Source organism: Dysidea avara, chromosome 3, assembly GCF_963678975.1.
Source record: "Dysidea avara chromosome 3, odDysAvar1.4, whole genome shotgun sequence".
NCBI classification, from domain to species: Eukaryota; Metazoa; Porifera; class Demospongiae; order Dictyoceratida; family Dysideidae; genus Dysidea; species Dysidea avara.
This window is the reverse complement of record NC_089274.1, coordinates 1,466,556-1,492,693: the sequence shown is the minus strand read 5'-3', so window position 1 is coordinate 1,492,693 and position 26,138 is coordinate 1,466,556. Positions and strand designations below refer to the sequence as shown.

The window sequence follows — 26,138 nt, the reverse complement described above, 5'->3', positions numbered from 1 at the left end:
CATAGTATATATCAGAGCAGGCTAAATAGTTATCAGGTGGAACTTTGATGTTTGAAGCATACAACAAATGTGGATGCAATACTGGAGGTCTGGGCATTCCCCCAGGAAGAATTTCAGGTCTTAAACATTCTGAGATAAGACTTTAGACTATTAATTACTGTATTGATAACTAAGTCACTTCTAAAAATACAAATGTGACTGTTCTATTAGGGTAGTTGACAGTATTTCAATCTGAACCTTTGTACCTTTGCAAATCAATTGAAAGTTTCCTGAATATACTTGACCAGTTTTTAGAAACCTCAGAAACTCCCTGGATCTACCCCAGTAAAGCAATAACAGTAACAAATTAATAGTACACAACAATATTAACATACTGCATGGTTGACTTATTGTTAACAATTTTAACTTAAATTTTGTGAACCATATGATAACTGTAACTAAAATGAAAAATGCCTTACAAATACAACACTATTATAATGGCATACACCTAAGAGGTAATGCACCCTCCCATGACTGAGCAGCAGGATGTTCATGTGCTTTACTGAACTAGCATGTTTTTAGTGTTGCTATACCTCATTTGGTGTGCCGGCAGGTTTGGCCATGGAAAGCAAACAATCAAGTGTGCAGTTTTGATACATACCACTAGCTAGGTTGCTAACTGTGGTAACTATAGTCTTGTATTACTACACAGCCGATATGTGTGCTAAATCATCAGCATAAATATATAACTGATAGTATGCTGTTTTGAACACACTAAAAGCATTTTGTATTCAAAGTAGTGGCTGTTAGTTTAATGATAGCTGCTTTGGAAATAGATTATTTATGCATGGTGACAGGGTTAACGTTAGCACTGAATGCTAATGTAATCAAAAATAGCAATACTGGTTTTTCACTTAACTTTTCAGTGTCACTTGCAGTCAGAGTGTGCATAGTTTAAGGAGTCAATTGCAGACCAATGTGATGCAGTTGATAGATGTTTATGGGGAGTACTGCAAGTGATATAAAAAACCAGTATTGTTATTATTGATTACATGCTGTCACATAAGCGTTCAGTTTTTGTTGGTGTCAGGATCCTCATAATCATTTTCACTTGAGAGTGAAATTCACTGTCAAACTTTAGGCCCTATAAAATTTATTCTACTCAACAATTGAGCGCAGTAGCTAATAGGTGACATATAAGGGTTTGCTGTAGAAGACTGCATGATATATATATATATATATATACAGTGGCGGATCCAGGCCCCCCCCTGCCCCCCTTCCTTTCTGCATCCCTTTAAAAAAAATTGCATACAAGATCGAGATACTCTAATAGAGCAGTCACTCTAATAAAGCAGTCACAGTGCTTATGAGGCAGTTGTAGCTTATAATTAACTATGAAGCTATGAATAAGGATCTGAATAAGGATCCTTATATACCTTTATAGTAAATATATTTGTTGAAGGGCAACCATTATTGCTGTGACCTTATTTTATATATATATATGTTTGCTCTTCACTGAACTTTTCAGCAAAGTGAACCCCCCCTTTCAAAACTCTGGATCCGCCCCTGATATATATATATATATATATATATATTATTCCTAATTCAAACCAAATGTAAATTCCAGCCATGCACAAATAGAAGCACTTGAGTGTAACACCAAGGTACCAGGGTAAAGTGTATCATCTCACTAATTGCATGAGTGTGACTGACAGTGAATTTCACTCTCAAGTGAAAATGATTATGAGGGTCCTGACACCAACCAAAAATGTAATCACATTTTTACTGACATTCTAAACCAACACCTCGGCAATGTTTTCAATTTCAAACTGATTTCAGAATTAGCAGCGAGAGAGACAGAGAGTAAATATACAGTAATATGCAGGGCTAGAGTTTTATTGATCTTAAGATTCTTATATTTCTATAGTACAGAATTCCAGCTGGTGTCAGGCCCCTTGGACAGTGTAACTGTATTCTAGTGAAAATATTTAATGGGAACAAAGTGATGTATTTATTCAAGAAGATTCACATCATAATCAAGGTCATGTCATGATGTTAACAATGTCATGATATATAAAAATGTACTTGAGTATTATATAGTATACTAGTATATTAAAAATTATAAATTTAAAAATGGAGTAGGGATCCAAGTGATAATAATAATAAACAAACAATCAAACAAAACAGCAACAACAAAACTACACACGTATATAATCAATGAAGTGAGTCACAGTATTGCTTAAGGAAGACCAATGGGTATACATGGGACTGGTAAACAGGTATATGATAAGGAATGGAAGATAATGTCACTTGAATTCTCTCATAGTATATACAAAAGAGTTCTAGAAAGTGGAAAAGCCGCTGGACTAACAATTCTCATGATTCTCACCATATCAATAATTTTATTGCATAGTTTTAACATCATACTCTTACAAAACAGTCATGTACTGAACACAAGATACATGCAATCTCAGAATAGCATTTCTCTATTTGTGGCCTTTACTAATATTCAAGTTGTAGTGACTTGAAATTAATACTGATATTAAACGGTTGACTGCTCTATTGGTTGACTGCTCTATTGGTTGACTGCTCTATTAGAGTAGATGCTACCTTGTACAGTTTCTGAAAACCTCAGAAGCCTTTCCACTTAACCTAGCAGTCCCACTGTTCATTAGTGCAGTCTGGTAGGTGCCATGCATGTATATCATAGCTGACCCAGGTGGTTATAGAGATTATGTAAATATAGGCATACTCTATAGCTTTCACATTGTCCCAGTCCCATAGACTAGTTTAATTGTTCTAAAACCTCAAAAGCATATGTGTGCATGTTAGCCAACTTCTCAACACTATTGCATGAAGATTTCTTTTTCAATAAGGTTCCACACCAACAATTATAGCTATTTATATAATACATATACCAACACAACTATGAGCACCTATTATTTTCTGTACTTATAGACTATGGAACTCTCTGCCAATAATTGATCTATGCAATCATTAGCTGTAAAGAACAGAAATTGAAGATTTTTTATGAAACTAATTTTGACAATACTCTTTGTAGTTTTCATTATCTTTGTCCCTATACTCATTGTTCCAAGACTACCACATGCATTCAAGGCTGGAGGAAGAAAAATTGAGTTTGTAGATGTTGAAATAATAAGCATGCATGTATCTAACTGCAATTGTAACTAAATATTTGCATGTATAGTTATGATTTAATGTATGTTAGGCTAACAGTACAGGTCACTGGTAGATCCTCATGCAGAATTACAATTCTGTAAAGCAATTAAATTTACAACACTTGTATACACATTATGGCAAACTAACAGAAGTTGAATTCTGTTAAACTAACAGAACTCAATGCCAACAGGTATAATAATATTGAATCAGCTCTATTCACCTGATGTGGAGTGCTCTGTTCTATATGTATATAAATCTCAACTATTTTACATACAAACAAGCTATAGTTTATATGATACACCTAGCTGATGCTATAGCATAATGGACTTATATAATGTGACAATGAAGTCAGGGATTTAACTGCAAGTCTGTTGAGTGAAGTATACAGTAATGTTGGTGTTGAGCCTGCTCTCTAGCCTGTTGAAGGTGAGCCATTGCAATTTGCTACTGCCAATAGAAAAGATGGTGCCCGTCTTAATGATGTTGTCGCCAGGGTAATGATGTTGTCGCCAGGGACTTTTGGGGTTGAAATAGGCAGCATGCATTTTTCGATATCCGGCCTTTTGCATGCACCTATTTTTGTTCCAGATGTTATCAGCTTCATGAACGTGAGAAACGGCAGGCATATGATGAACATGTTAGAGAGGTTGAGAGAGCTTGTATTTCACCATTGGTGTTTGCAGCTACTGGTGGCATGGGGCCCACTGCTACAACAGCTTGCTTCTATGTGGCCGAGAAACGTAGCATTGATTACAACAAATGCTTATTCTGGCTGCGATGTAGGCTTTTCTTTTTGCTTTTAAGATATTCAGTGATGTGCTTGAGGGGTCATCGCTCTTCAAAATTGCAGTCCATCAACATCAAAATTGATCTCGCCTACTCCGAGGGTTGTGGTATTTCCAGCTGTCCAGTACTTTAACACCTAGTGCTGGGGGTGGTGGCAAGGGCAGTCCATCTAGCCTAGGGAAAAAAATTAAAATAATAGAAGAAGAAAAAAACTTATATGATGTCATATTATGCAAAACCACCAGAGCTTCTGCATGTATATTACAGCATGTACCCAGATCCCAGGTTGTGTGGCTCCCCAGGCATGCATTTGCCTAGACTGTAAACTGTCTGTGGATCAAGTCCCTGCCTGGCTTAGGATGTTTTTTTCTGTATTCAGCATAGTTTTCAGTTACAGGTTTCTGACTCCCTGCTTCGCAGGCTTATTGCAGCCTCTTTGCAGTTCCATAGAGGATAATAAATAAAAATGTAAGTCAGTGCAGTCTGTGTCAACCATCTATATACTCAACTTACTACAATACCAGTAAATTCATCCTACACCTGAATATACCTCTACTGTTTGCTTAACATGCAGAACTGAAATGGTAGCTTTATATAGTACAACCTTGCACGCACATGCAGCCAAATTTGATTAACCATATAATGACTTTAGTGAATAAAAATGTCATATCAACAATGAACAATTTGGACCGGTCAATTCTGACATTTTACAAAATCACCTATGGCTAAATTCTGTACCACGAGTGCGTGGCTATACCATGCATGGGATTGGGAGGCATTTGGTAGTAATAGTAGACAGCAAGATGAAACTCTTCGGCTATCAGACTGTGGAACAAACATAATTCAATTAATTATTAATCACCTTTGAGGTCTGTACATTTTTGGAAAAAAAAAAAAACCCTGGCCTGGATCCTAGAGGAACCATCATTATTAAATGATGCCGGCAGAAAGTGTGCAAAAACAAAAACAAATAAATAAAGGCAGGTAATTATAAAATCCTCGGACGCATGCGACCAAACAGGACCACAAAAGGAACTTGCATGGGCATGGCAAGGAAGACAAAAATAAACTAGTAGTTTGCGCACGTGACTAAATGCATAAACCATAACAAATACAGAGTACATGCTTTAGTCAACACTTATCCATTGCCTCGTTTAGAATGCACACTTCACTTAATAACTTATCCTATGGCCGCCACACTCTTAAGACATCTATAGCTGTAAACGAGGAGCTACACTCTAATATCTACAGGGGCGGATCTAGGATTTATAAAAGGGGGGGGGGGGGGGGCTAACTCAAGGTACTAATCTCTTGGGTAGAGATGTGTGAAGCACACTTCCCAGCATGCAAAGCATGCTGGAACTAGGGGGTCTGGGGGCATGCCCCCCCAGGAAAAAAAATTGAAAAATAGATGCTAAAATACTGCAATTTGGAGACATTTCCACATAAAATTCATAATATTTTCTGTCTGTAGATATTTTATATACCGCCTTTAGATTGTAGGTATGGCTCTCTGAAGCATTTTACTAATGGAAAAGTTTGGGTAGCTAGGTTACAGACAACCAAGTACATGATGCACCCCTCTCACAATTGCACAACACTGAATAGGTGCATGTTAGAATAATAATGTTGAAAGTGGAAAATTTTGAAACTTGAACAATACAAGATTGAATCTGAGAGCATTTTCAATGGAAATTGTGTACCTGAATTAAGTATTGCCATACATATAAACTGTACAAGTAGATGAATGAGACACTTTAAACAGACCAATGCACTTCATTGTATGCATAGGTGCAGGTAGATTTGGAAAAATTCCATAACAGAACTAACTACATGTTTCCAGTGAATGTTCTATTAGAGTAGTTAGCTGACTGCTCTATTAGAGTATCTCGATCTTGTGCACCTCCAATGCTGATCCGAGTCCTTGTTGCATAAACTTTAACATAAATCCACTGATAATACCTTGGAAAGATGTTTATAAGGTGGTTTTATTTGTATTATTAGTGATCATATGATTATGCTAAGACAAAATTTCATTATAATACTCAGCATATTGATCAAGTAAAGCCTAAATATGAAGGGGGGGGGGGGGGGGGGCTTCAGCCCTCAAAGCCCCCCCCCCCCCTGGATCCGCCCCTGATCTATCAGGGATGTCTATGCATACCGGTACCGGGGTTTTCAAGTCCGTTGTCCTATGTATTTTGGCGCATGCGCTTAGCAGTGCGAAAGAAATGGCAGATTCAAGTGAGATCAGGTAACTGTGTGTGCCCTATTATGATGGAATTGTAAATGTGATAAAACTATTACTCACTGTGTTGCTGTGACTCCTTTATCACCAGTGAATGGCCATTCGGCTGGTAGGTTTTTAGCGCATGCGCAATTATAATAGGACAACGGACTTGAAAACCCCGATAAACGGTATTATCGGTTTGCGCCTGCGCTTGACTACTGCACCCACACACCAGGTACAGTATGAAATACCGCTATCTATGGCTTTACGACTTTGATTGAAATGGCAGCAAAGTTTATCAAAGTTTCGCTCCAGTGGGTGGATTTGCGTTCCACACCTATAGGAACTGCGGCTTACGATTGGCCAGCTGAAGGCAAGGATGATCAGGCAAGCGAGCAGACAACACTAAAAGATTTCGTGGGAGTGATCAAGCCCATGCTTCCTGATGATTTCCCCTTCCATTTTGTCACTAAAGAAGGACACCCCATCACCCAGGAAGAATTGTTGAGCTCGTTAAAACCAGCTGATGTGGCAGAGGATGGAGTGTTGTATGTAGCAGAACACATAACGCGGTCACATCCCCCATTGTACGGTGTCATTTTACATCCAGACGGTACTAATATGGGAGTGATCACTTCCTTCCTGAGTTCTTCACTCAGTAAAGTCCGTGAGGCCATCCAAACCCAAATAGCACGCAGTGACCTACTCACAGTAGGTGATTCAGAGTACTTGTTCATGTGTGGCAATTTGAAATGTCCAGTTAGTCCATCACAAGAAGATAGCTTGACCTTACTTGACGTTGTTGATAATGGTCGGATTTACGTCACTCTTAAATCTGCAGTAGAAACAATTAGTGGTGCACCAGAAGTATTATCGTCTGTGGTAGCCAAGAGGCCGTCTGTTTCAGAGGCAGTGATTCAGAAGAAGATTTACTTGAGCTATGTTAGTGACGAGGCTGGCACTCATGCATCCGCTTTGCAGCTTGCACTAAAGAAGCTTGGCTTCAAAGTCTACACTGATGATCAATCGCAAGACACTAGTGAGGTATCCTCTAGTAGCGAGTCACCTGAACAGGATTACACCAACAAATACCTTCAGAAAGCTGCTGTGTTTGTTCCCATAGTTACCAGTCGATATGGTGAGACCAGTGTGACAAACCTTGAGGTAAAACATGCTGATAGTCTGGGGAAGTTTATTGTTCCACTCAACCTCAATCCTCACTGGCCCCCAAACTGTCTAGCCATACAGTTTGCCAGTGTCCAGTATATACAGTGGGAGGTAAAGGGATCTGTGGAGAAATCGGCTTCTAAAATAGCAGCAGGAATAGCAGAAGTGATGGAACAGAACCAGGAAGCCATGGCTCCTAAGCCTGCTAAGCTACAACAAAAGAGATCAAGTGTACGCCAATTAGACATGCCTCTTGTGGTCACTATTTGCCATTTAACACAAGCATCATTCCACAGTTATGTCAAGGAACACTTGGAGAAGAACAACTATTCTGTTTGGTCTAGTCTAGAGCTTGGAGCTAAGGGAGCTGTAAGTGCTAACAGTGCTGTTTTCCAAAAGAAAGTTAGGGATTGTAGCGTGGTCGTGTGTATCATATCAAAGGATTTTTGTAGTAGCAGAACATGTGAGCAGTTGGTCTACTTCTCCCAGCACAGAAAGAAGATAATACCTGTTATGTACGAGGATGTTGAGATGCCATACTGGGTGTCCATGTTGGTGGGAACAGAGGAATTCATTGATGGTCGAGGTCAAACCTTTGATGAAATACTACTCAAACGTGTTAAGCAAGCTCTCAACCCAGACAGCATCAGTGCTGGCAAACGAGAAGAGAGGGAACTGAAGCGGTTACAGCAGGAGTTGTATTCGCAACTACCTGATGGGAATTGTGTGTACGTTTCAGGAGGTAGCCACTTCTACTGTGCAAATAGTGAAGCAATTTGTAAACTCCTTGGAAAAGAACTTGCAAAGCAAAAATCAATTGTTGTTGTGACTGGAGGACACTATGGTATTGGAGACGTAGTGGCTAAGAGTTTTCATGACAAACGCAAGAAACTTGGCTTACCCCTCAACCTCTTTCATGCCATAGCTGTGAAGGACCCAGCTGATAAATCTCGACAGACCAGACAAAGAGCTGATGGTACAATGGAACCAGTTCCATATGGTGAAACGATCTTCTTAGGTGACACAGTACGCCAAACCAATACTGCTACCACCAGAGTCATGAACATTTGCATTGTTATTGAGGGTGGTCCGGGGTCTGCTTATGAAGTACAACAATTAACATGGAATGGAGCAATTGTTATCCCAGTTAAGAGCACAGGCGGAGCAGCTGGTGGCAAGTTCCATGTCCCTAGTAGCATATTCCAACGTCCTCCTGGAGTGAGTGAGTCTCTGTGGTCTGTTCTTAGTGACGAGTCAGCAACAGTAGCTGATATTGTAGACAGCTTAATCCAGATTGTGGAAGTGTGCTTAAAGAATGTTGTTAGCAAAAAAGAACCTATTAAAAAGAAATAATTTTACTTTGAAAAATTGTAATATATTTTTGTACTATATCTGTGCAATATTTTTCACATCATCTTAAAAGAGACCACACATGGGGTAGTCACTATGTGGCAGCAACCAGGATCAAGATTTTGATCATCAAATTGATTGCTTGTAAAATTTCTTGAAGCTCAAAAAGTTGCATGATCACATCTTTTTTAGCAGTGCTTGATCGCTTAAATCAGACCATTGATCGATTGATTACGTTAAAAAAAAAAAAAATTGATTACGTTTTGATGCGCTTCCACCCCTAGGCACGTGTGCCAACACGTGGAAAAGGCTATTTAAAAAAACGCAACTAGCACTCTGACATGGTATTTTCATAGTTCGGTAGTTTCAAAATGTCTGCTAAGGCGATTCGCGAATACGACGGTAAAACGATATTGGCCAAGTACTTCGACAAACTAAACCGCCAAAAGGACACTCCTACCGAACGATTGACCGCCCAACTCAGGTCACTACAAGTTACTAATGAAACTGATATCGAATGGGCTTGTTCCAGCGCGCCATGGATCAACACGCAAGTGAGAATATAAATTTATGTGTGCATATGAGGGAATTGATTCTTTGAGGGGACAACTGTGTGTTTGTTTGTGTGTGTGTGTGTGTGTGGGTGTGTGTGTGTGTGTGTCAGTTACTCCAACAGAGTATTCATTATCATGCACGTGTTGTAACTTTAGAAACTGGTGGTGAAGCCAGATCAGCTGATAAAGCGTCGAGGAAAGCTCGGCCTGATCAAAGTGGATGCTAACCTGGCAGAGGTCAAAGAATGGCTGTCACAAAGAATGGGAAATGTTTTACAGGTAAACAAATTATGTTTATCAACACATCAACATTTTTCTGCTACAGATTGGATCTGCTGTTGGCAAGCTAAACACTTTCATTGTAGAGCCATTTTTACCACATGAACAGGTGACCAATGGAACATTGTTACTAAGTGATTTTAAAGTATTCACTTATTATCATATATACTAGAGTAATTAGTCCCACTTAGTGTAATTGTGTGCTAATTGTGACCTTTTTCAAATGACCTTATTGTTTACACTTGTAGGCTGATGAGTTTTATGTATGCATATTTGCCACACGTACTGGTAACACAGTTTACTTCTATCATGAGGGAGGTGTTGATATTGGAGATGTGGATAGCAAAGCAGAACAAGTTAATGTTCATATAACCTCACAATTGAGCAAAGAACAAGCTAACAAACTATTAGCTAAAGTAGCAGAGGACAAAAAGAGGTACAAAAAGCTGTTCTGTTTAAAACACTTGTGTTTGTCTCTATTTCTTTACAGCATCTTGGTCAAATACTTACAGTTGCTATATCAAGCATACAGTGACCTTTACTTCACATATCTTGAGGTCAATCCATTAGGTGAGTAGTATGATGTAATACTGGATCATGTGAGGTCACATGATGTTACACTAGTGGTAAAGGATGGTAAGATACACATGTTAGATCTTGCTGCTAAGTTGGACTCCACTGCTGAGTACTTGTGTAAAATAAACTGGGGAGATGTGGAGTTCCCACCACCATTTGGACGTGATGCTCTTCCTGAGGTACGTTAGGTAGTTGTGTGTATAGTAGTGCTTGATGTGAAGATGTTCCCTGATGTGTACAGTAAGGGACCAATATGTCATGTATCCCTGTCTATCCTTCAAGGAACATAAGCTTTCGACTTGTGATTATGTTTTGTTTACTATTCATACAGTGAAACTTATGGTCACCTCACCTGTATAAATCAGTGTGATAATATCCAAATGTTAACTTGCAAATATCAGTGACCTGTCTAATGTCATCCCAGTTTATTTCAGCAACAAGCTTGACCTTTGACCTATTGGAAATTTCTTGCTCAACCAACATGTACAGTGTACACAATAGCCTACCCATTGTAATGCTCATACTATATAGTCCTCTACAAGACCTGGGTTATATGTCAACACAGTTTCAATGTTATTATACAGACTTGCTGTTATGCAGGCTTCAGCTTGCAGGCCCAGCTAGTGGGACAGTTATTCATCTGTAGTGCATGGCCTACCTTAATATTAGTTTTCTTAGGGCTAGTGCTTAGGATTAGCTGTGCAACATTTGCTCTTCATAACTTACTTCTCCTTTAGGAGGCACACATTGCAGAGCTGGATGCTAAGAGTGGAGCGTCACTCAAACTCACCATACTAAACAAGAAGGGAACGATATGGACGATGGTGGCTGGAGGTGGTGCATCTGTGATATACAGGTCTGTGTAACTGTGACTACATTACTGTGTACACCTCATCTCCTTCCCATCACAGTGACACAGTGTGTGACCTTGGTGGCAGCTCAGAGCTAGCTAACTACGGAGAGTACTCTGGAGCCCCCAGTGAATCACAAACCTATGACTATGCCAAGACTATACTCAGTCTGATGACAGAGGAGAAGAATCCTAAAGGTATTTATCTGTATAAAATGTATACCAGGGTCTTATATTTATAAGCATCTCTTAAGCATTTTTATACAGGTGGCCACTGAGACAAGGTCCATGTATGTCCTAAAGCTTGCGATTAAGTTATCAACCCCTGGCCTAAATTAAGGTGGCAGTCTGGTGTGTCAGTAGTCAGGACTGTTAAGATAAGGATCTAGCCTCCATTGTGGTGCTCCTGGCTTGTGTTAAAATAGGCGGTAGCTTTTTCAGGTCAGACATGGCGCAAAGTACTTTGGTACTTGTACTTATGGAGACTTAAGTACACCTTCTTGAGCACTTAAATACTTTTTGTACAAATTTAATGTACTTAAGTCCTAAGTAATGTACTTAAGGTACTTGAAGTACTTCAAAGTACTTTGAAGTATAATGAAATCCATTTACATATGTACAAGTGAAATAAGTTGTAGCTATATATATATATTGGCTCAAAGATAATATATTCCTGGGTTGACATGGTCAGCTTTTGGTTGAAGTTACAAATTTTGTTGCATCTGCTCTAAAAACAGGATTTAAAAGGTTTCCCATCTTCTGATTCATTTCTCTGTTGACCTTAGAAACAGTTGTACTGCTTTTGGCCTGAAAGATTTCATTGATCATTATAAGAAGCAGGCAGCTATAGCAGCTATGAAGAAAGATTATGTCCTGAACAGAAAGTCAACACCAACGAAGTACACTCACTAGGCAGGTAGATGAATACAGGGTGTACATTGAAACTGACGCAGTAACAATGGCCCAAAATCCAGCAAATAAGATAACCAAAAGAAATATCCTCTGCTTTCAAGGTTGGTTAAAAAACATCCTAGGAGTACCATCTTCATCTGTGCCTGTTGAGAGACTCTAGCATTGCAGGAAAGATAATCACTCCTGAAAGATTTTGCCTTACAGATGGCAGATTTTCACAATTTTATTAGGTGCAACCAAAACTACATAAATGCAATCATGAACACTGTAAGCATAATCTGTACTTGTACTGTTTCAGGTTAACATCAATAAGTTATCCATAAAATGTCAGACTTACTTGTGTATATTGCACAATTAGGAATTGTTTGTGAGTCTGTGACATTTCAAATCTTGATAATGTTCCACCATGTAAAATGCAATTTGGTATTTGACTATTTGATCATGATGTTATTGTTGCCTGCAGGCAAGGTTCTGATCATCGGTGGAGGGATAGCTAACTTCACTAATGTTGCAGCGACATTTAAGGTGGTGTAGCCACTGCAGATTTGGATGTAGAGTGCTGTTGTCAGCATGTTGTTTTCTCACTCAGGGCATTGTGAGGGCGTTGTCAGAATATAAGCACAAATTGGTGGAGAACAAAGTGTCCATTTATGTGCGTAGGGGAGGCCCCAATTATCAGGAAGGTCTGCGACTGATGGCTGATCTTGGTAAGGAATAATGAAACCTCTAGAATTACCTGTGGGACTAAGACTATGGTCACTATAATGAGGTGGTCTTATTAGTGAGGTTATGAAGTACACTTTAGCCGAACCTACTTGATATGGTCACTGTCTTATTAATGAGTTCATGAAGTATACCTTAGCTGTGTTTTGGACCCACCTGACATGGTTACTATAATGAGCAGTGTTGGGAGTAATGCGTTACATAAGTAACACGCTACGTAATATTATTACTTTTGTGGTAACAAAGTAATATAACGAAATACGCTATAAAAACAGGTAATATAACTCAAGTTACTTCACTTACAAATGTAACGCGTTACCTAAGTAATATAGTTACTGTAACGAGTCTAATATTACATAATATTATTACTACAAGTAACGAAATTACTAATCTCGTTAGTTAGCTTCTGAGTAACGCCTAGCCACAACGAAGTAACGAAGCCTACTGAATGAAGCTTATTCACCAGCTTCTTACTTATAGCCAAGGTTTGCACATTGTCCAACAATACAATCATGTCACGTGATAAGGTGGTAGTTTCACATATGAAAGTTTAAGGCTGTGGACACAAAGTAATATAATATGTAATATTATTATAGTTACTTTATTTTATGGGTAATATGTAACTGTAACTAAATAGTTCAATTGCATGTAATATGTAACTAGTTACTTTTACAAAGTAACTTGCCCCACACTGATAATGAGGTGGTCATATTAATGAGGTCATGAAGTACACCTTAGCTATGTCTGGGACCTCCTTGACATGGTCACTATAATGAGGTGGTCTTATTAATGAAGTAGTCAATATTAACTTTACATATTAGATGTTATCTTGATTGTTGTTTGTTTACAGGTTCACAACTGGGAGTTCCCCTTCATGTGTATGGTCCAGAAAGTCACATGACTGCCATTGTTGCCATGGCATTGGGCAAACGTAAACTCATACCAGCCATCAAGCGTACATCATCTAGTTTTGTATGTCTCCCACTCTACCTAAATCATTGTGACATGTTGTGTGTTGTAGAGTTTTGGTTCCCCTCCTGGATCCACTGGTAATCTTGCCACTACCAGTGGAGGGGGCAGCCTGCAGGATACTACAAAGTTGAGTCAAGTAGTCAACGTGAAGGTGTGGAGTCCTGAACAAGAAGCAAAAGTGGCACCATCCAAACCTCTCTTCACTGCCTCAACGAAGGCTGTCATTTGGGGCATGCAGCCAAGAGCCTGCCAGGTATGTGATATAGTACCAGCTGTAACTTAGTGTGTATAGTCAAGTGCAAATAATTTACATCACATCAACTACATTCAAAGATATCTGTACAGTACAGAGTCAAGGATTTATGTGTTGTGTGTGGATTTTAATTATTTGTATTGAAAATGATTTCCCTGCTGTATTTATACCACCTTTGAAGGATGTTTGTGTTTGAGAAGGAGTTGTTGTAAACAATACTGTTCCCTTTAGGGTATGTTGGATTTTGATTTTCTGTCATCACGGAAGACACCTTCAGTTGTAGCCATGATATATCCCTTCAGGTATTTTGTCTTGTGTGACATATTGGCATGTGTGATTAAAATATGGCCCTCTGTGTCAATACCATCACATTAAGAAGAATATAACACTTGCTTCTTAGCTAGGAAAGCCATGTATTGGCTTGAGGTGGCTGAAAGAAGGTTTGTGAGGGTTCTGGGACACATAACAGGGGTTGACCAATTCACATTAGAATACTTGGTATTGATACTGAGGTACTGGATTTCTTTGAGATCACAAGATGTTTGATGACACAGCTGAATTTGACGTCAGGTTTTTGACTTGTTGCATGTCTAGCCTTCTTATGGATCCTTGAGGATAGTATCTACCAAACCTCCTGTTCTTTAGTGTATAACATGTCATCACTGTAGTGGTAACCACAAGCATAAGCTATACTGGGGACATGAAGACATTATGATACCAGTATACAAGGAAATGTCTGAGGCATTCAAACGTCACCCTGATGCTGATGTACTAGTTAACTTTGCCTCACTACGGTCTGCTTATGAGTCAACTATGGAGGCAATGCAATACCCACAGGTATCTATTTACCGATGGGAAAATATTTCACTGCTCTAATGTATTAGATTCGCAGTATTTCTATCATTGCCGAAGGTATACCAGAGAACAAAACCAAGCTGCTCATTCAGGAGGCAGAGAAGAAAGGAGTGTCTATAATTGGTCCAGCTACTGTTGGAGGCATCAAGCCAGGCTGTTTCAAGATTGGCAACACTGGTGGAATGGTAGATAATATCCTTGACTCTAAGCTGTACAGGCCTGGATGGTGAGTGTGTAGTATCTCTTGTTTTAGCATGTACTACACTCTGCTAGTCTTTAACCACACAACTTAGAGGTGGTTTTATTAATGAGGTCATGAAGTACACCTTAGTTATGTTTGGGACCTACTTGATATGGTCACTATAATAAAGTGGTCTTATTATTGAGATCATGAAATACACCTTTACATGTATGTTGTTTGAACCTTCCAGGCGAGGTCACTGTATTGAGGCGGAACTAACGTATCACTTTGTATTGTGATTATTTGCTGTTTTCAAGACAAGTACTAAATATTTACCATTGTCCCCCACAGTGTGGCGTATGTGTCTCGGTCAGGAGGAATGTCTAATGAACTCAACAACATCATAATGAGGAATACGAATGGTGTCTATGAGGGTGTGGCCATTGGTGGGGACAGGTGTGGCAAGTCCATTCCCACTAGTTGCATGTGGTTATGTTGCCATGACTACCTGCAGGTATCCAGGAACCTCATTTGCTGATCACATATTCCGATATAACGATGACCCTAATGTGAAGATGATGGTCCTGCTTGGAGAGGTATCACTGTGTGTAGTGAAACACTCTAATAGACCACACTATGTGTAGTGAAACACTCTAATAGACCACACAGTCATTTTGTAGCTAAGTATAAAATATTTTCTCTCGTTGTTGGCTACCTAACTATTCTTATTAGTTGAAAATGGTATACAAGATAGTGTATAGTGCCAGATTTGTTGGCAATAATAGAGATTGTTTCTATTTATTTCTCTTTTTGGCTTTATACTGCAGTAGGGACATATTTAGCTTGATGATTTTCACCATAAAAACTTCTCTCCAGTTTAGAAATTACTGTATATTTAATTTCTTACAGGTTGGAGGTGTGGAGGAGTACATAATTTGTGAGGCCCTCAAGAGTGGTCGGTTGTTCAAGCCACTAGTGGCGTGGTGTATCGGCACTTGTGCTAACATGTTCTCATCAGAAGTACAGTTTGGTCACGCTGGAGCATCAGCTAACTCTGAAAAGGAAACAGCCATTGCCAAAAACAAGGTGAGTAAATTATATTGCCACTTGAAAGGTGGTCGCTTCATGTTTTACTACTTGTGGGTAAAGCAAACGTGACCAAGGTGATCTCTGTAACTGTTTAAATGCTGTATAGCTTCTCACTTGGGTCATCTCAAATGTTTCCTAGTGTTTTCAGTTTAAGAATGCACATGGTAGTTTGTATAGTATGGAGAGACCTGGGGAGCAGTGTCCTGATCATCAAGGTGTTCTGTTCATCAAGGTGTCCTGATCATCAAGGTGTCCTGATTTTCTGGATCAGTTTATGTACTAATTTGGGACCTTAATTAAGTGACTGAATTATGTAGGTGTCCTCATGTGTTTACATCAACAGGTTACAATGTAGCTAGTGACTGAATGTTAAACTGTACTATTACTCATTACCCGTTAGGCACTGAGAGAAGCTGGTGCATACGTTCCAGACAGTTTTGACACTCTTGGAGCAATGATTGGGTAAACACATACCACATTACACTATCAAACTATTAGAATACACTTCAACCACCCACAGGATGGTGTACAATCAGCTGGTTAGTAAGGGGGTCATTGCTCCTTTACCAGAGACAGCTCCCCCTACCATTCCCATGGACTACAATTGGGCTAGAGAACTGGGGCTGATCAGGAAGCCAGCTAACTTCATGACCAGTATTAGTGATGAAAGAGGAGAGGAACTGCTATATGCTGGGATGCCAATCTCTGATGTGTTTAAGGTCAGTCTGTGTAGAGTACTACATAGCTAGGGTATGTGAGGTTCCCCTGGTGTTCACTCTTACAATGAGGTGGTCTTGTTCCCCAATCCTGTTGGATGGCACTTATTATAAGCATCCCTCTGAGCCTAAGTGTTGAATACAAAAGGGTGGGCAGTGGCCTGTGAAACAACTGGTTAAGTTGATGGGGCCTGTAAGTTTTTGAGGGATAAGAAATATTAAATTGGTAATGTTACTCCGCAGGATGATATTGGCATTGGAGGAGTGATGAGCTTGTTGTGGTTCCAGAGAAGGTACGTGTTAACACCTGAGCTTGTACTGGACTACGTTACCTTTTTAAAATCCAGATTACCAGATTATGCTTGCAAGTTTTTGGAGATTTGCCTTATGGTGTCAGCTGATCATGGCCCAGCAGTGTCTGGGGCCCACAACACAATTGTGACAGCTAGGGCTGGCAAAGACCTTGTCTCCTCTCTGACATCAGGCCTCCTGACCATCGTAAGTATCTGTCACTTACATCCCATTGAGTGTGTCATCGCAATCCTGACACAAACAGGGGGACAGGTTTGGCGGAGCCCTTGATGGAGCTGCCAAACAATTTTCAGAGGCATATGACTCTGGCATCATCCCGATGGATTTTGTGAACAAGATGCGTAAAGAACACAACCTGATCATGGGGATTGGACACAGAGTGAAATCGGTTAGCTTTTAGTTTTGCAACTAAATTATATTGTATGTTAAAAACTAACACCCACAATCAGATGTTGGACTACCTCTAATGATGTGATAGTAACAATTATTCATAGCTGTGTATGTACCAAGTGGGATTGTGGTAGTGTAATGTTTTGATGATTAAAATATTATGTACAGTGGAGCCCCTGCTATTGTGGATGCCTTGGCATCATGCTAAAATATCCTTATTAGTGAGGTGTCCTGATTTCAGGGGTCTAAATGTGTGTACACTAATACAAACGGGTAGTCTCGCATGCCAGATGATAAACCGTCTGGTCACTGTTGCACACTTTCTGTGAACTCACTGGAATGTAATTAGATTACATCACAGTATTGTTTTGCACCAAGGATGATGTAATAATCATTCCAATCACCTCTGTGAGCAGACTAAGATGATAATTGTACTGGTAATGTCCTGGTTATGTATTCGAAACATTGCTGAACGTCTTCCTCGACAATTCCGCCATTTCACAAATCTGTAGTGAACCATCATCATTCTTATACCAATGCTTTTAAGAGCCCTGTACTAGGGAAACAAAGATCCTAAGGCCATATGCATTGTTAAACTTTCAAAAAAGTAATCTGTAGCCAAGATTCAGTTCTTTATTACACTAAGAATTTGAATTATTAGTGTTTGTTTTGTCAGAGTCCGCAAAGCAATCTGATTGGCTCTGCCAGCATTTCAGCAGTGGTCCGGAATGTGTGCAACAGTGACCAGATGGTTTATTTGCCACCCCCACTGGCACGTGAGACTAACAAATGGGACCATGGACAAGTGTCCTGATTATCAAGGTGTCCAGGGGTCTAAATGTGTGACCACACCTATCATCTTTACTTAATATTGGGCCATTGATGAGTGTCATTGGATTATAAATGTGTTAATGTAGTAATCAAACTCCACAGCTCAACAACCCTGATATGAGAGTTGTGATTATCAAAGAATATGTCAAGAAACACTTCCCATCTTCCCCAATGCTCGACTATGCTCTACAAGTGGAGAAGATAACAACAGCAAAGAAACCAAACCTCATCCTAAATGTTGATGGTGTGATTGCTACATCTTTTGTGGACCTCATCCGCAACTGTGGGGCCTTTACCAGGTAATTACTGGCATTTGGAGAAATCACTGGTATTTTATTAATTACGATGCAATTATAATTGTAATCAGAGCTCATGCACCATGAAGAATTTGCATTGCAATTGCTTAGTTTTTGTACTTAAAGCACTTGATCATGGATGGATTCATGATTGTGCTTAAACATGTTAAGTGCTTGACTAGCTAGCTTGTGGTGAACTTGCATTATGTTTTGACTGACTACTATTGATTTAAATACTTACAGGGAAGAGGCCACAGAATACATCGAAATTGGTAGTCTAAATGGATTATTTGTACTGGGAAGGACCATGGGATTTATTGGTAAGTAATTAACAACTAATGCATAAAAGAATTCAACATGTTTGCATATACAGGACATTACCTGGATCAGAAGAGGCTCAAACAAGGATTGTACCGTCATCCTTGGGATGACATTTCCTATCTCACACCGGACGTGGTCAATCAGTGATGTTTCACATTAATAAACTATATATTATATTATTACTGATTCTGCTGGTTAACATGCAGTGTAATAGATTTGCTATACTTCCCCTGTATAAATATTCTAGGCACACACAAGCCTTCTTTAATGTTAGTAGTTTCTTTGTGAATGTATTTGTTTTCAATTACTTGATATCCTGCCACTGTGAACAACTCTGCTAATTTGTCTGTGAGAGCATGATGGTTACATACCTAGTATGGTGTCTGTATGTCATACCTTCAGAGAAGTAGTATGCCCTTGTGCCATCTTGTCTGACATAGAAATTCTCAGAAATTTTGTGGCCAGGAGCAAATCGTAACATGGCATGATCGTAAAGGCCATAATCTCTTACCAGCACTAACCCTCCAGGACGCAACACCTATATAATAATTATGGTAACATCACACAATGTATGAAAGGAACAAACCTGATGTGTATGTACTGTTGGAAGTTTATCTTTTAGCCCAGTGTCAAGGCAAGCACATGCCGGGATGTCCCAAAGTTAACAGGAAAACTGAAATATTTCACCTAGTATTGAGGGCTGCCAACAGTGTCTTTTAAATACCTTATGAATTTGTGAATGTCTTAAGTGGTAGTATGGTACTAAAACTCATTCACACACCTTGACATGTGCTGACTTAAGGTGTCTAAATGTCACCAACACTGCAGCATCTTGTCTTAATGCCATGTAGGACCAATAGTTTCTCTAGATCAATGTCTGGGTGTCATATGTATCAATACTTCCCAAGTACGTACATATATTACTCACACAGAACAAACCTTATAAATATTGGTCACGACACTGGTCATCTTATCAGGACTGATGGCTGAGAGTACAAAGAATAACAGAACAATATCCAGTGTGTCTGCCGGGATATGATCTGACAAGTCATCTTGTGTGAGATCACATTGGAACACCCTCATACGTGTTTCATCGTACAACTTGTGACTCTGTAACAAGGGAAGGAGGAATTTGTCAAACATGAATGTTTGCTATTCACAATACTGCAAATAAAAAAACTTATTTGACCTAATCTTCTAATTACCATACAGCGTAATAATTCGACGGGGGAAATTTTTGACGAATTCATTATTGTCAAATATTTATAAGGAAAATTTTGACTAATGTGCAAACTTCAGTATTGTAATTAACCAGTCACGTGAGCTTTGACGAATTGCTACAATTCGTCAAAATTTCCCCCCGTTAAATTATTACGCTGTACGGTACCCTAAATCACACTCTGTAATCGATGCTTCTGACCGGTGTGTGGTTGTGCTAACTTTGACAAAGTCAACAGCTCTCGGTGAGAAGTCACAAGCATATATAAACAACGTGGTTTCTTCCAGGAGAGGGAACACGGTGTTGCCTACTCCACAACCTGCCTCTAGGAGATGTCTGGTCTGTAAAAATGTATAGTATCAACTTGCCATGGTATATAATGTGTGTGTGTGATGTTTACCTCAGTATCTTGCAGTAGTTCTGGAAACTCTCTGGTTATCCAGTGTCTATCTTTGAAGAAGTTGGTCTGGTTTCTTTTATAAAACAGGTCCCAGTTTCGTTTGGCCTCAGCTTCCAATTTATTCCTCTTAAAGTCAGACACTAGTTGTATGTCCCTGTGTAGTCTGTCCACCTCTTCTGGGGTCAATATCCTGCTACACTCATCACGTGATGTGCTACCACCAGTTGCCATTCATAAATCCAATCCCACAATACAAACATTTCGTATTCTAATAAATTAGTGCAGGAGTCTATGTCCATAGTGACAGTACAGCTGGGCCAGTGTGGTAATCAGATTGGTAACTGTTTGTTCTCTACGTTATTGGCTGACAGCACACGTGATACTACTAAAAACAGCAGCTATTATGAGCAGGAAAGCATCGAGAGGTTTTTCCATCGTGACAAGGCTGGCAGGCTGGTGGCTAGAGCGGTACTGGTGGATATGGAGCCTAAAGTTGTACAGCAATCGTTAACTGAGGCGGCACGCAGCAAGAAATGGCGGTACAATGAGAACTCCGTGTACTACCAAAACCGGGGCTCAGGCAACAACTGGGCTAATGGATACGTTAGCTATGGTCCTAAAGCAGCAGAAAAGGTAGCAGATTTGGTCCAGAAGCAGTTAGAATATTGTGACCACGTTGGTGGTGTAATGGTCATGATGAGTGTTGCTGGAGGGACTGGATCAGGTGTTGGAGCTCGTGTTACTGAAGTACTTCATGATATGTATCCCAACACCACCCTGCTAAATCAGACCGTGTGGCCTTATTCATCAGGTGAAGTGATCGTTCAGGGATACAATACACTGCTAACGCTATCACACTTGTATAAATCATCTGATGCTATCATGGTGTTGTATAATGATCAGTTGCACAAGACTTGTTCTCAGCTACTGAAACTGAAGCACATTTCATTTGGTGACATGAATAACGTTGCAAGTCATGGTCTAGCTAGTATTCTACAACCTGCAGTGCCTCTGGACTGTTTTAACAACTCACTATTCAGTAGAGGTGGTGGTAATGAAAGGTTTTTGTACTCAATGTGTTCACTAAGTGAGTTAGTTACTTCACTGTGTCCCCATCAGCACTACAAACTACTCTCACTCAAGAGTATTCCTCAAATGCCGGACACCTATCATGCATACACTAGCTACTTGTGGGCAGGACTGTTGAGACATCTGCGACAAATGTTACTGACTGATGCGTCCATTAGTGAGGGAATGGATTGGACAGTAACTCCTGAGGTGCCTTTGAGGCAAAGACATTTACCCAACATTGATATTTCTGTGAGCAGTTTGAGCAAGTCTCTTGCTAACCTACTGATCTTACGAGGCAGTGATTTGCAATCAGCTGATGTGTCACCTTTTAAAGATGCAAAGATCTATAGCAGTGGTGCATCACCACACTTTAATCTACAGTCCTGGGTACACTGGCACCCGTTTAATAAATATGAGAAATCTGCTTCAGTGTTAACAAACAGCCAAGGTATTGTGTTACCTCTTAACACACTATGTCAGAAATCTTGGGACATGTTTGCATCACGAGCATACCTCCATCAGTATGCACGTTATGGAATTAGTGAAGAAGACATGCTTGAGTGTTTTGTGTCTATAGAACAAGTCCTGAAGAACTATGCCAGTTTGAAATAGTCAATTCTCTGTACAAGACATTTTATACATTCAGGCATATACAAAATAACTATATATACAATAATACATTTCTCTATGTTAATATTGCTGTAGTGGTATTGCTGTGTGGAGGAGGGCTGGAGGATGATCTGGATTTGTTGGCACGGCTTCGACTGCGTGTAGTCCTGATCATTTCTTTGGCTTCTCTTTCATCAAGGTCAAACCATGGCAGTTCGAATTCCCTAAAGGGGGAAGTAGTCACGGCACACACAAGGGGTCACGGTGACATACTTGGGTTCCATGTAAGGTATAGTACAAGCAAATGCTGATACAGGAAAGCTCTCATCAATTTCAATCTCTTTGACTACAAAGAATTACCAATTAACAAAATCAGAAAAATATTTTAATATTTCATACTTTGGTCCATTTTTGGATTGAAGCTTTCCACTGTTTTTTTATTCTGTTTTTGGTTGGGAGGTTTTGAATTCTTTTCGTGGATCCTTTTATATCTGTCCAGCAAATACTGATGTTGACTAAGAGATCTAGCACGCTGAAGGTCCCATCTAAACAATGAGATAATACCACACAGGCTTCATAAACACCCAATAGCTACCTCTTTCTTTTCCTCTCTGATTCCTCATACTTTTTGTGCCGTTTGAGATAAGTTTCATCACTCACATCCTATAATCTCTCACTAGACACACAACAGTTAATATACAACTAGTTTACCTCTTCATCGAGTGATTTTGAACTATGGCTGGTACCAGGTGTAGGGGAATAAGCTCTCCAACTTGGTACTGTAAAATAATATCAAAGTCACACTTAGTCCAATAAATTTATTTGCATACTCAAAATTTTGTCATCCCCTTGAATTGGGACTGGTTCTTTAGTGTCAGTAGCAATCTCTATTCCTTCATAAGTGAACTCAGTTCTCATCTCTGAAGGTTGAAGTTTAACTTTCTTTTTCTCCAATATTGTTGTCTTTTCAGCTTGTAATTTTCGTTTAGTTGTAGCCCTACCAGTTGTTGCCACAGGCACCTTAGAATCTGTCATGTCTACTGAAGATTTGACTGATTTAGTTGTTGCAGTAGTGGTAATAGTTGTATTAGTTGTAGTGGTAGTTTCAGGTTGGTGGTCAGATAATACCCTAATATTTCATACTCACTTGATGTACAGGTTATAAGCCACACTCAACTCACCTTCCTATGCTACACTTCTCTACTGTCTCATCATCTTCATCATTGCCATTAGCCAGTCGTGACCTCCTCTGCATCACAGACATTCTTCGGTCCATTCTTTCTATCCTCGACTCCAACTAAATAACACACACACATTACACTCAGTGTATCTTTCTAATACACCACACACACTTGTTGTTTTTCTTGTCGTAGTGCCACCAGCTCAGCTTCTTTTTGTTGTATTTGTTGTTGTTGTTCCAGAATTAGTGACATTTGTAGTGAGAGTAGTTCACGATAATGTTGAGTCACTGACATTCTTCCATGGCACAGTAACATGTCCCTCATACCGAATAATTCACTGTGGCAATTTGACAGGGCTTGTTCAAGTTTTTTATTTTCTGATTTTTTCCAAGCTGAGGCTTTGCTTTTGGATGGTTTAGAAATGTCAGTAATATTTTCAGGAATGGCGCCACGAGGAATTAATTTTTCCGGCGTCTTTGCATAGTCGTGTTCCCTTGACGCCGGCCATTGCATATCTCTCGTTAAATGAATAATGTGCTCTTTGATAGGAGTCAGTAGACAGCCCGGGAACTCCTTTGGTGAAGTAAACGAGTTCCCGCCCTGAGACTTGTCGTTCGTCCCACCCGCTTTATTAGCTTCGCCATCCCCCGCGGTCATTTCATCTTTCTTCTGTGCCTTAGAATCTGTAAAATTTCGTCCGGACATCCTTTTCCATTTTAAAATAATAATTTGGCGCTTCAAGGCGCTTATTCTTATTAATTAACACCATTGCTTTCATCATACCGCTCTAAGTTCACCCTGGTGTGCTGACGTTGCACGCGAGCGAGATGAACTGCGTTAGTGAAAGCGAAGCGAACGTGTCGTGGCTGAACAGCAAGGGAATATGGATCACCTATATACTTATCATTGTATTTATTCATTTCACTTTACTCTGCATCGTATCAATACCAGTTGCGTGGACACTCACAACCGTCCTTCACAGCATTGTGAGTTTAGAACACGTGTCCAAGTGGCGTAATGCTTATATTCCCTTGTAGACCAGTTATCTCGTGTTACATTACGTCAAGGGTACACCATTTGTTGAGGTTGAGCCAGGTGCCAGCAGTCGGTTAACCCACTGGGAACAAATGGACGAGAAGTATTCACAAACTAAGAAGTTCTTATGTGCAGTTCCTACAGTTTTGTAAGTGTTCTACCACTTCAGCTACACTGTTGTTATTATTTGTTATTTGTAGATTCATTTTGGCAAGCTTTTACACTAGTTACAACTTTTATCATTTCATTTGGAACTTCCTAGCACTGTTGGTAGCCTTGATCCCAAAGTTACCAGAATTACACAGGTTTAGACTGTGGAAGATTAATAAGTATTAATGTGTGTTCAATTCAAAATCATGTTTTACAATGAATTGCAATTACGTATTAGGTACTAATGTATGCATATCATTACAAGTGATATATGATTGTAGTCCCCCAACATCGTATCTTCCTGATGTCCCTACTGCAGACACTGCTTGTCTATATTAACATAATATACTAAACTGGTACTACTACTTGTTTACCTTGTACACAAGTATCTGATGAAGTTAGCATCTCTTGTGGATAAGATAATATGTTAGTTTGTAGTAGGGGTGTTACGATATTGTGACGTGCACATGGTTTTCAGCACTTCTTGCAATTTTATACTAAATACGTCCTGTGGTTGTGCTTGCTTGTTCGCTGTATTTAGTTTTTCTCAAAGTGTCTAGTTTGTTGTGCTATATTTCACCTTGTTGTCTTCCATGAAGTAATCCAGTATAAGCCTTTTCCACAATTGCATCACAATGCAAAAAATGGCGAAAAGTGTGGAGGCCCTTTGTACAGAGAGCCATTGGAAGGAAAACAAAACCAGACCATACGACCATTTGAGAAGTACGAAAATGCGTGCCCTACATAGGAAGATAGTTAATAAGCCTCACCAGAGTTTTCTTATGCTTTCTTCATGGGGAACATCTCGAAATGTTATCCCTTCCGTACAAAGCACCCCCACTCGGACCCCACACTTTTCACCATTTTTGCATTAGTTTTGCGTTGTGATGTGTAATTGTGGAATAGGCTCATTGGTAGTGATTATTCTGTGAGCAGGTAGAAAGCTGGACACTAAGATGCACACACTTATACAGTGTATGGCATCTGTTGACTGTACACTTGCAGCTTTCCTGGAGTTAGTTTGGTCAGGTTTTGGCTTCTCCACTAAAACAGTCACTAATCCTTTACCATTCAGCTCCAGTATGCCATGTTTGTGTACATCTGAAAATTTCACGTTGTAGTAAACCACACGTACACATCAGGGATCAACAGTCTTGATAGAGTTCTGTGTAGTCTAAAATTTTCGATGCTACCTAACTTAATTTTTTTGCAGATTTGCAAACAATCCCAAAATTTATTAAACTATATGGAGGTCTAAATATTTCAAGGATAAAATTTTGGTTGTTAACCCCCAAAACTGCGAAATCAGAAAAAAATTTCTCCCTCAAATATTTAGGCTATATGGTACTCACATATTTTCTAGTGGGATTATTTTCCTGTTATACTAATTCAGTTTCTATAAAAGTTCAGGATTATACAGTAGGTCCTTTTCCTTTCTGGACCAATCAACCAATGGTCAGATAACTGGTAATAATACAGAATTCTAGTTAACTGATTTGTATTTGCAATTGCATTTGTGAGGTCCAAATTTCTGTGAAATTTGCAAACTTGAATTGCAAAATTTTCTATTGGAATACTGAGTTGAAATGTGCTGCCGAAACTTGGTTGTATAGTATCTGTAGCATAGTTCAGAGAAACTTTGCTTTTGTAATCACAGAAATTTCTGTTGGG

The 26,138-nt window shown here is 39.4% G+C and overlaps 5 protein-coding genes across 6 annotated transcripts; 3 read left to right on the top strand and 2 right to left on the bottom strand.

The window, feature by feature from the left end:
* The first annotated feature begins 8,957 nt into the window (after positions 1-8,957).
* On the top strand, positions 8,958-19,134 carry LOC136248777 (ATP-citrate synthase-like). 2 transcript variants are annotated; one of them, XM_066040580.1, is made up of 26 exons: positions 8,958-9,246; positions 9,403-9,525; positions 9,572-9,634; positions 9,774-9,961; positions 10,016-10,095; positions 10,150-10,280; positions 10,839-10,957; positions 11,013-11,149; positions 12,327-12,388; positions 12,453-12,570; positions 13,437-13,558; positions 13,608-13,811; positions 14,043-14,113; positions 14,480-14,648; positions 14,696-14,892; positions 15,199-15,303; positions 15,362-15,443; positions 15,757-15,933; positions 16,337-16,398; positions 16,457-16,655; positions 16,896-16,945; positions 17,000-17,150; positions 17,209-17,352; positions 18,288-18,484; positions 18,725-18,801; positions 18,855-19,134. In XM_066040580.1, the coding sequence occupies exons 1-26, from the start codon at positions 9,064-9,066 to the stop codon at positions 18,947-18,949; spliced, it is 3,306 nt and encodes a 1,101-aa protein (XP_065896652.1). In that variant the 5' UTR covers positions 8,958-9,063; the 3' UTR covers positions 18,950-19,134. The 2 variants fall into 2 exon arrangements, with proteins under 2 accessions (XP_065896652.1, XP_065896651.1); XM_066040579.1 differs by having other exon boundaries at positions 16,896-17,150.
* LOC136248783 (tRNA N(3)-methylcytidine methyltransferase METTL6-like) lies at positions 18,854-20,696 on the bottom strand. The gene is made up of 5 exons (XM_066040585.1): positions 20,422-20,696; positions 20,243-20,362; positions 19,742-19,912; positions 19,199-19,340; positions 18,854-19,148 (listed from the first exon to the last, which is right to left on the bottom strand). The coding sequence occupies exons 1-5, from the start codon at positions 20,650-20,652 to the stop codon at positions 18,982-18,984; spliced, it is 831 nt and encodes a 276-aa protein (XP_065896657.1). The 5' UTR covers positions 20,653-20,696; the 3' UTR covers positions 18,854-18,981.
* Positions 20,673-22,170, top strand: LOC136248780 (tubulin delta chain-like). Its single transcript, XM_066040583.1, has one exon. It carries the CDS (start codon positions 20,713-20,715, stop codon positions 22,102-22,104), a length of 1,392 nt encoding a protein of 463 aa, XP_065896655.1. The 5' UTR covers positions 20,673-20,712; the 3' UTR covers positions 22,105-22,170.
* On the bottom strand, positions 22,076-24,053 carry LOC136248779 (male-specific lethal 1 homolog). Its single transcript, XM_066040582.1, has 8 exons — positions 23,454-24,053; positions 23,283-23,398; positions 22,932-23,230; positions 22,813-22,880; positions 22,697-22,764; positions 22,501-22,646; positions 22,375-22,447; positions 22,076-22,325 (listed from the first exon to the last, which is right to left on the bottom strand). The coding sequence occupies exons 1-8, from the start codon at positions 23,985-23,987 to the stop codon at positions 22,178-22,180; spliced, it is 1,452 nt and encodes a 483-aa protein (XP_065896654.1). The 5' UTR covers positions 23,988-24,053; the 3' UTR covers positions 22,076-22,177.
* Positions 24,017-24,688, top strand: LOC136248785 (ORM1-like protein 3). Its single transcript, XM_066040587.1, has 3 exons — positions 24,017-24,268; positions 24,320-24,465; positions 24,518-24,688. Exons 1-3 carry the CDS (start codon positions 24,110-24,112, stop codon positions 24,651-24,653), a joined length of 441 nt encoding a protein of 146 aa, XP_065896659.1. The 5' UTR covers positions 24,017-24,109; the 3' UTR covers positions 24,654-24,688.
* Positions 24,689-26,138: the final 1,450 nt, after the last annotated feature.

Coding starts and splice junctions, on each gene's coding strand:
- LOC136248783 (XM_066040585.1), bottom strand. CDS start 20,652: ATGGCAACTGGTGGTAGCACATCACGTGATGAGTGTAGCAGGATATTG. Junction 20,363..20,421: donor AACTACTGCAAGATACTGAG/GTAAACATCACA, acceptor ACATTTTTACAG/ACCAGACATCTCCTAGAGGC. Junction 19,341..19,741: donor TCGTGACCAATATTTATAAG/GTTTGTTCTGTG, acceptor ATTATTATATAG/GTGTTGCGTCCTGGAGGGTT.
- LOC136248777 (XM_066040579.1), top strand. CDS start 9,064: ATGTCTGCTAAGGCGATTCGCGAATACGACGGTAAAACGATATTGGCC. Junction 9,635..9,773: donor CATTTTTACCACATGAACAG/GTGACCAATGGA, acceptor TTACACTTGTAG/GCTGATGAGTTTTATGTATG. Junction 18,802..18,854: donor AAGGACCATGGGATTTATTG/GTAAGTAATTAA, acceptor TTGCATATACAG/GACATTACCTGGATCAGAAG.
- LOC136248780 (XM_066040583.1), top strand. CDS start 20,713: ATGTCCATAGTGACAGTACAGCTGGGCCAGTGTGGTAATCAGATTGGT.
- LOC136248785 (XM_066040587.1), top strand. CDS start 24,110: ATGAACTGCGTTAGTGAAAGCGAAGCGAACGTGTCGTGGCTGAACAGC. Junction 24,269..24,319: donor CAACCGTCCTTCACAGCATT/GTGAGTTTAGAA, acceptor ATTCCCTTGTAG/ACCAGTTATCTCGTGTTACA. Junction 24,466..24,517: donor TGTGCAGTTCCTACAGTTTT/GTAAGTGTTCTA, acceptor TGTTATTTGTAG/ATTCATTTTGGCAAGCTTTT.
- LOC136248779 (XM_066040582.1), bottom strand. CDS start 23,987: ATGTCCGGACGAAATTTTACAGATTCTAAGGCACAGAAGAAAGATGAA. Junction 23,399..23,453: donor TACGACAAGAAAAACAACAA/GTGTGTGTGGTG, acceptor TGTGTTATTTAG/TTGGAGTCGAGGATAGAAAG. Junction 22,448..22,500: donor CAATCCAAAAATGGACCAAA/GTATGAAATATT, acceptor AATTCTTTGTAG/TCAAAGAGATTGAAATTGAT.